The following is a 9,029-nucleotide window of genomic DNA, read 5'->3' as shown; positions in this document are numbered from 1 at the left end:
TCTCTCTCTCTCTCTCTCTCTCTCTCTCTCTCTCTCTCTCTCTCTCTTGATTTTCAATAGAATGTATTCACGAGAACTCTTCAAGGCTACAGATTTAACTTTCTGATTGTGGAACTTTAACCAACTGGGTCTGGAAGTGCAGCACAAGCAAAAACAGTTTGTCTTTATTTGTAAGAGAAGGTGCCAAGAGAGGAATTGAAAAAAGAATCACTTTGGATCAGCAAACGTAACAAAACATACCTAGTTTGTTTACTTATCACAGGGTTTAAGAGCTGCCTCTATCAAAAAAGCACACAAACTGGTTGTAATCTCATATCTGTTATTCCTGGAAGTAAACATGAAAAGCACAGGGGAAGTACACGCCTGACAGGTGCTTAATAAGCGCTGCAGATATCAGAGTCCAGGAACTTGATAAATCACCGTCAAAAATACCTTTTGAACATGGCAATGGTGCTCAGATCAGATAAATAAAAGATTGAAACATCTGTATATGTGTGGTTTTCAAATGTATTTAGCGCTTGTTCGTTCTTCCTGGCGGCCATGCTTTGACATCCAGCAACATGAAGAGATTATTTGAATGAGGACAACTAGGATGCAGGTTTGGCAACTTGATATGAAGGTGATGAGTGTAACACAATCCCATCCAGTCTTGTGTGGGAAATGATTCCCTGTTGATGATTTATTACTCATGACGGAACATGCCCACTGGTTTTAGCATATATTTTAACATAGTGCATTTAAAAACAAAAGTATAATGTATTACAACTCTGAGAATTATAATACACTATAATCCTTTCAAAACAAATAAATGTTAGTGAGTGACAGTAATTATGAAGTATTATGATACTAGACCTTATAAGTCATTATAAAATGCTTTATATTGTTTAATGATTATTGCTATAATGTATTATGAATATGTATATTCATTTATGTTTTGCGTTTTTGTCATTTTGTTTTGAATTAAATTGTTCAATAATATAAGCAGATTATATTGCATTATAAGTATGTTAGGAATGCATTATAGACATGGAAAGTGTTACCGATTACACTTTTCCTTAATGTCTTGAACTTAAATTCATTTAAAACCTGTAAAATTTTGGTTGATATAAAAGGTCAAATATAAGATGGTAAATGGACTTGTATAGCGTCCTACGACCACTCAAAGCACTTTTAAACTACATGTCATTCACCCATTCACACACTGATGGCAGGGGCTACCATGCAAAGGTGCCACCTGCCCATCAGCACTAACTAACCATTCACACCCATTCATACACCGCAGGCGCTGTGATTGAAGGTAAAACCCGCTGATAACGACATCCCCAAGACTGATAAGACTAGTTTACGTTATGTATCACATTTTGCAACAAAACATCCTATGCGTCCAATCTGCCGATCTGTCTCCACCCGTCACATTCTGAAATCTTCTTGACTCACTCACTCAACCCGTCTGGACAGCCTGATGCAGTTTACTCTATGTGGCCGAGATAAAAAGACAAAGAAGAAGGACAGAAAGAGGCCAGGCCGACAGGTGCGGCTGGTTCTCCGGATCTGTAAACCCTCCGCTGTACACTCACTGACCAGAGATACCCATCGCTAGAGGAAACATGTGCTTTTCCATAACCAGTATTTTCATTTTGTTATTTGTTTGAATTTCGTTAATCATTTCATTGGGACGTACTCGTCCCAATGAAACTCTTCTCGGTACGGGATATTCAATGTAACGAGCGGTGTCTTTTCAAAGCACCCACTCTCCTCTCCCATTCTTAAATTCTCTGTCCTCTTTTCTCCGAGCTCCCATTTGTCTCACTTACAGCAGCTGTTGCTAGGCAACAGCTCAAACCCTATATGCATATTAATACTTATATCATAACAATGTCGTCAATGAAAGGACGAAATATAAGTTCTCAAAGGTTAATGTAATACTTGCTATTATTTAGTTTTGGTAAAACTTGTTACACTTGTTTGTTAGCGGATGAGTGAGATTATCACAGTAATACGCTAAACGCCGAGCACTGCTTATCAAAAGATCATGCTCAATTGTTTTCTTTAGTTCATAATGACCTGGCAGGTGCACAGGGCTTTGTCTCAGGTTGTGTTACAGAATGAATGAATGCAGCAGGTGACAGCTGAATAACAGGCAGGGTAGAGAAGAAGAAACAATAGGCTGGAGTACAGTAGAGATGAGAGGGAGACTGAACAACAAGATGTAAGTTATAGCCACGCCAGACGTATCCTAGAAATTCTTTCACGCTCACCTAATCAAGCACATACAGGACCAGCACAAGTTAAGACCTGCAGTGAGAGGGTGTGTGTGAGCGGTTTTTTACCACCATGTGTGGGAAGACAGACAGACTGGCTCCCTGCTCTTCCTACTTCTGTTTCTCCAGAATGACACAACAAAGAGGAGAAAGTCACCTGGGACACCAGTCATTACAACATAATGGAAAAAATCTGCAGTGACTGTCTTTAATTATATGCCACTGTATAGCAATGGTTGTGTTTGCTCTTTGGACAATGCCTTCTTTATTTATTAGTAGTTGTTTAGGCATTTAGAATAGCTCCTGGATATTTGTTTCATTATATCTGGAGGTAAAACATGTGCACTGGTTTCAACTATTACTCTCTTTTCTTTTTTTTTTTAAGCAGGAAACAATGTGTGTATTTACATGAACACAAGTATCCTGAGCGTTGTTCAGCAGAGTGTCCAGACAGCCAGAAACCAAACCCCAGACAAACCTTCACCGACGGATGATCAGAGAAATCTGGGTAATATCATGTTACATTATAATCCAAATGTGATCCAAACCAGGATAAGGATTTTCCCTACCATCATCATGGTCGCAGTATTACACAACATTACATTTTCCCTACTGCAAGGAAACATCAGCTTCCTTTGTCATTGTTGGAATTTTCCAAATAGCAGTCTTCATTAGACCATGTGAAAGTGAAGCAGGCATAAAACGTCTCTTCCTGTGACCTTACGTCTCAACCATCCATCACTGAGGTGGGATTTAAGCAGCAAATTCAGTGTCTGTCTCTCTCAGCTCTTTCTCTTTCATTCCACTGTCTGCTTTATCACTCAAATCACAAACTATCTGTGAGTCGCACAGCGTTCAACAAGCCGGACAAGTTGTGTCTGAGAGAGAGGAAGAGGGACAGGGGAGCAACAAAATGACAAACACAGAGAACAGAGAGCAAACAGGCAACAGACGCTGACATGAAGAAACAGAACAGAAGACAGAGACACAGAGAAAACAGAACAAAATATTTGACAATAAACAGTATAAACCCACATCCTGCTCCTTTTTAGTGAAACACTGAATACATGACACTACCAGACAGTTTCTCTAACATAATTAACATGAGATCCCTGGCCTACATGCTGTTAGAACTTCCTCTGCTGGTTTCTAATCGGCCTGCTCAGGAGTGCCAGACTGGCACGTGGACTGAGTGTGGCTACAACCCTCCAGCGGGCAGGCAAGGGGCCGAACAGCTGGATCTGTGCCCAGGATACTATCTCCGTCTCCTGCAGAGAGAAACTCCTCTCCATGATGCCTCTTTTCCAGCCAGGCAAAGACTGCTACTGCAAGGGCATCTCCTCTCCAGTCTCCTACCACCACTGAGTGACAGGGCCTCCTCCGTGAGCAAATGAAAAGACTGCACTCAACCTGTATGCCATGCTGCAACAGTCATCCACACACAGGTGCCTCCCATCATACACTCTCACTTGTTATAAGGCCACATTAGAGGAGTGCCCCTTTCTTATTCAGTGCATATCAGGTGGTTTATTGAAGCATGCTGGAAATCACTTATCATTTTTACACTAAAGCAAAATGGATCCTCACTGTGCGTGGCAATGAGTGTCCCTCTCATATACTGAGCTAACGTTACAACCCACATTCTAAAATCACATTGGAACCACTGACACGCGTGTCTCCCACAAATGTATCACAATGCAAATATATGTTTTAACAATCAACCAAATGTGTCATTTGAAAAAAATATCTGGATTTTGAAAAATGCAAAAAAAAAAAAAAAAATTGAAAGAAACACGCCATGCTGTTGAACACAGGAGCGAATCATCTTGTATCACTGTTGATGCCAACACAAATGCTACATGAGCGGAAAGCGGTCAGTCCCCATCATAAAAAAAATCATGCGTAAAAGAAGGTGTGCCATTTTTGCGCACCGCTGTGATGTGTCTGCAAGGAGCAGCCTTACCTGAATCGGGGTGAATCTTTTATACATTCTTCAAAGTCCACCGTCATTTTTGCGTTTGATCGTGTATTCCCACTTCAGTCAGCCAATGTCATTGCCCGCGGCGGGATGTCGCTTGAACCGTGCGGATGGTGACTGGTGTCCCCTGACGCGCAGCAGTCTGTAGCCTCTCTCCCGGTGGCACCGTGACACAAAATGCGAGCTCGGTGCGCGGCAGTCAGATTATTACTACGCTGCTGCCACTGTAGCCGAGTCAGGCGAGAGGCGTAGCTGCACCGTGGACACTGAAAAAGGAGAGGAGAGCGCCGTCTAGTTACAATCCACCGTAACAACTCTGGCCAACAGGAGGAATCGTGGTAGGAAGAAGAGCTGAGCCTGGATAATATTTACACATCAGTATAACAGACACTACAACATAAAACACACTGGTGTAGACTACATCCTCCCATCATCACCCCCCATAATAATACAACAATGGTGATGTTTATGTCTGTTTCATTCAAAAAATAGTCCATGTTCATATAACATCGAGAAAAAAGGGAATATGAGTAGGCCTAATATTTTAAAATGTAGTTTTAATATTAAGAATAATTGGGTTACTAGGCTAGTACTACTTAACCCAATTATTCTGCCAAAACACAATCAAATCTTGCACTGTCACCTCCAAATGTAGACTACCTCCTCAATAACTTGCCCACATGATTAGTAGCCCAAATGAACCCAGATATAAAACATTTGACAGTTTCAACCAAGGCTTCCAATTATACATTTTGATAGTGTAAAGTTTATTGCTTTCTGAAAAAATATTGAGTTCTAAGACGAATATCTGAATTTGTTCACTTTAATCGAGGAAATCAGACTTTAATCTCAAATGTATGGCTGTAAATTGCGCAATAGAGAAGTGAAAAGAGCAATTCGTGCAGGCTATAAGATTGATTGCCTCTGGAATGATTAATCAGAAGTCTGATTTACTTTCTCTTTTCAATTTCATGTCATAATCCTCTTCAATCTCGTACCAGTATGTTGCTCGTGTTGACTCTCTTTATCCCACTCGCAGCTGACACATCTCCACTGTCTCTGACCTCAATGATCTAAACGGCAGATGGCTTTGAGGCTGGTCAGAGCCGAGGACGCCGACACGCACCGCCTCAGTGGATTATGACGCAATCAAAAAGCGACCGATAAGGGGCAGAGCCCTTGCTCAGACAATAAGATGAAACGTTGTGCCTGAAACTATACATCAATGTTCATATGTGTGCTTCATGTATAGTACGTGCAGTGGCCATGGATGTCACAGAAGTGCACACGTGCAGAACGCACGTTGTACAGGCAGCGCGTGATCACAGAAATGTGGCCAGAGGCGGGATGTCCATCATGTGTCTTTTAGCTTGTGTTGGATAGTTTGTCTATCTTGACACAATGCCCCTATGTTGGTTGTTGTATCGAGTTAATATTGAGAACAAAACACTGAGTAGAGTGATACACTAACCCGCTATGTTTCAACTGAGACGCTGCAACTTGAGTCTTTAAGGTTCTTCCGGACTACAAATAAAACTACTCGGAAATGCGACACATGTCGACGTTCCGCCGCCTGCTGCCTTTTCTCTGCTGTAGTCCGTCGCTTTGGCTGCGTCCCTAAACGCATGAGTCCCTCACAGGGTTTTGTAAAAGTCGTCCTTCCCCGTCAGCAACCAAATGGACGCGGTGTTTACGTCAACGTTGTCCGCGTAAAAAGGGATTTTTCATCAAATGTAACGTTTCACTCTTGTAAACGCGAACAATATGATCAAGAAGTGTCAAATACATTTTGAGAGACAATGCACAACAACTGGGCACGTTATCTCGTATTTTTTCAATACATTGGAACAAATTACAGGTAAGGGTATACTACGGGGTAGCTGGTTACACTGTAGGGGGTGTTATTATTTATCTATTATTTGATTATCATTATTTCTGCAGGGGTGCAGTGAAAGTGCCTCCCAATCAGCTGGTTAGGAAGGGGGTCCAGGACCACTTGGAGGTAAGTTTTACTGATACTAACGTGTTGTTGTGTCCTCAAATACACGTTCCTCTTTCTTTCCTTCATGCCAACATCACTTCTAGTCCTACAAACCAGAAAACAAGCTACTGGTAGGCTACTATGTGGTTTTGTTGTGAAATGACCTGAACAGCATTTATTGCATAGATAACAACACACAGTCTGCCTGTAACACATACAGGCAGACTGTGCAGTAATCATGTCAAATGCTTGCCAGTTTATTAGGTAGACCTAACTGAAACTAATGCATATATCAAAACAGCCCTGCATTAATACCAAGGACGTCCTCCAGATGTAAGCTAATTGCATTGTCTTATACGTGGCAGGTGTTTCATATAGCAGATTATTCAGCTCATCAGTCTGCATGTTGGTGACTCCTGTCGCATGTCATTCACCTTCACTCTCTCCCCTCATTTCCCGTCAGCCCGCTACTGTCTATCTAATACTGTGTTTCTAATAAAGGCATGAAGAGGGACAAAAATATGACAGAAAAAAAGTGGACACACTTTCTATTTGCGGCAAGCTGCTGTTTACAGCTTTACTTGATATTCCTTTTTTCTCTGTTTTGATGTAACTCATCTGTCTGGCTATTTGTGGTAAGCTGAGAGTGGTTTAAAAAGTTCAAAAGCTACTCTTTCAAAAGTTTTTTTTTTTTTTTTTTACAACAGCCCACAGCTTTTTATCTCTGTGATGTTCTCTCTGTCTTGTGTTCAGGATGCAATAAGGAGGCTGAGGCCGCTCAACCCAGTGTCTCTGTCAGTCTCCAGCAGGACAGACACAGGTGTCCACGCCCTCTCTAACTCCGCCCATTTCGACCTCCAACGCATGAACGATAAGCCGCCGTTTACTGAAGACGTTCTTGTTGAAGCTCTTAATTTCCATCTCAAAGCCGAGCAGATCAGGTGAGTCAGGAGTGTCACGTCTCAAAAGTTCACCAGTATAGGTGATCTCCTCACACAGGGTTTCAATGTAACACAGGGTCGTGCAAATTGAACATCTGGACACATTTCCACATTCACCAGCCACAGTAACCTGAAAATCTGTAGTTTATAGGTGTGACGTTTTCAGATTAATTCCAAGAAGTTTTAGATCTTTAGCTGTTACATCAGAGGACAATCTGAGCATTTTATTCAAACTATGAGACATGAAAAGAGGCGCAGAGGTTTGAGAAGAAAAGTTTATACTATTGCTGCTATAAAATTACAATATTCTATGACATTTGTGACGAACACCCCAAGTTATTGGTTGTCATATCCATGATTCTAATATTTCTGCAAGCAGCCAAAATTGGAAAATTGACTCAAATATTCCAAGATAATTGTACTGTAGAGGAACGTGGGGCATTGTTCTTAAAACCTTAAATCACCAAGAACATTTCTTCTCATATTCATACAACAATGCAAGTATTCCTGATGACCTGCCCCAAAAAACAACAGTGTGTTTGGTTAATATCTACTCTGTTAGCAGTTAGCATATAGCTTTGATGAGATGCCACAAGTTGAGCTTTCGAGGTAAGGAGCCGTATGAATTGTATGGAAGTATTTCATATCCTGGTTGGTGGTGTCCCGTCTTCTCCTTTTCTCTCCTCACTGCTTTTCTCCACCTCCTCCTTTTAATCCCTTTATTACATACCATTGCATTATTCAAAGCCATAGTCCCTTTTGTATGGCTACTTAGGTTTAGACTGCTGTGATACTTTGTGCGGCAGCTTCTCTGTCTGAGAGAGATGAAGAAAAGAGACACAAAAGGGGAATGACAAAAGAAATGGACAGATGGAGGTACAGATAGTGAGGGATAAAGGGGTGCGCAAAGACAAAGTAAGAGCACCAAACAGATATTGACACAGACTGCATTAAAACGGAGCAGTGAGAGTTTGAAACAGAATGAGCCATCTGGGAGAGAGACAGAGGAGAGAGGAGAGAGGAAAGGGAAGCTCCCAGCATCCCGCTAATCCCTAAACCTGCAGAGAGAAGGTTAGAAAGGATTATCTCTGCTCTGCTTTTTGGTCACTAGCAAACACACACACACACACACACACACAAGGATACTCTCATCTAGCTAAATGGAAATTACCGTTTGATTAGAATGTGAAACCTGCTGAGAAATATGCAGTACAAACACACGGCTTGCCAAAATATTCAACCACCAGTAATGTTCATACACATTCCCCTATCTTCAGATTGGATGGAATTTTAGATAGTCTTAAAAACACATTGTCAGATCTGGCAACACAAACATCTTACTTTGGATGGAAGAGGTTATCAAAAATAGTTTTTGTCACAGTCACAATCAGAATGCGGCTCCCGGCTCATAGCTTTGGTCTGCTGCCTCCTGAAATAGTGTGCCAAATCAAGACGTAAACATAGACTAGCACACTGTAAAAAATAGTACCTCTTCAGTCGGGGGTTCGCTTGTCTGCTGTGCTGCCGTGAAAAGGGCCTAAATTAAATGATCGCCTCTTTTCCCATCGGGGAAACTGCTGATTAGCTTAATGGTGCCATGTCAAAAAATGCACCAGTTCACAATTGTGTAAGGCCATGCTTTGTACACTGCTTATGAAAATTTAATGTGTGTGTGTGTGGTTTGGGGGCCAGGCAAAAAGGCTGTCACTTCACATCGGAGCAGGCGCTGAAGGCAGACGCAAGGGTTTCCTCTGCCATGTGTCGCACCCAATCTCCTCCCCCGGAAACGTAACCTAGTTTTCTGAATGTGCACTGGCAAACACACACACACACACACACACACACACACACACACACACACACACACA

At 41.7% G+C, this 9,029-nt stretch overlaps 2 protein-coding genes across 4 annotated transcripts in view; one reads left to right on the top strand and one right to left on the bottom strand.

The window, feature by feature from the left end:
• Nucleotides 1-4,505, bottom strand: part of LOC116392659 (arf-GAP with coiled-coil, ANK repeat and PH domain-containing protein 3-like) — a 45,182-nt gene extending 40,677 nt beyond the window's left edge. For both annotated transcript variants that reach the window (XM_031864388.1, XM_031864460.1), the window contains exon 1: nt 4,225-4,505. In XM_031864388.1, the coding sequence (XP_031720248.1) occupies nt 4,225-4,271 (47 nt within the window). In that variant the 5' untranslated portion in view covers nt 4,272-4,505. The remainder of the gene's footprint in view (nt 1-4,224) is intronic.
• A 1,188-nt stretch (nt 4,506-5,693) lies between these two features.
• pusl1 (pseudouridine synthase like 1) overlaps nt 5,694-9,029 on the top strand; it is a 10,398-nt gene continuing 7,062 nt past the window's right edge. Inside the window, exons 1-3 of one of the 2 annotated variants that reach the window (XM_031850504.1) lie at nt 5,694-6,097; nt 6,181-6,241; nt 6,974-7,161. In XM_031850504.1, coding sequence (XP_031706364.1) covers nt 6,039-6,097; nt 6,181-6,241; nt 6,974-7,161 — 308 coding nt within the window. In that variant the 5' untranslated portion in view covers nt 5,694-6,038. The remainder of the gene's footprint in view (nt 6,098-6,180; nt 6,242-6,973; nt 7,162-9,029) is intronic. The other variant, XM_031850511.1, reaches the window with a different exon arrangement.

The sequence above is a fragment of the Anarrhichthys ocellatus genome, unplaced genomic scaffold (assembly GCF_004355925.1).
Source record: "Anarrhichthys ocellatus isolate YVR2014 unplaced genomic scaffold, GSC_Weel_1.0 scaffold1, whole genome shotgun sequence".
In the NCBI taxonomy this organism is placed as follows: Eukaryota; Metazoa; Chordata; class Actinopteri; order Perciformes; family Anarhichadidae; genus Anarrhichthys; species Anarrhichthys ocellatus.
This window is presented reverse-complemented; position numbering and strand designations above follow the sequence as displayed.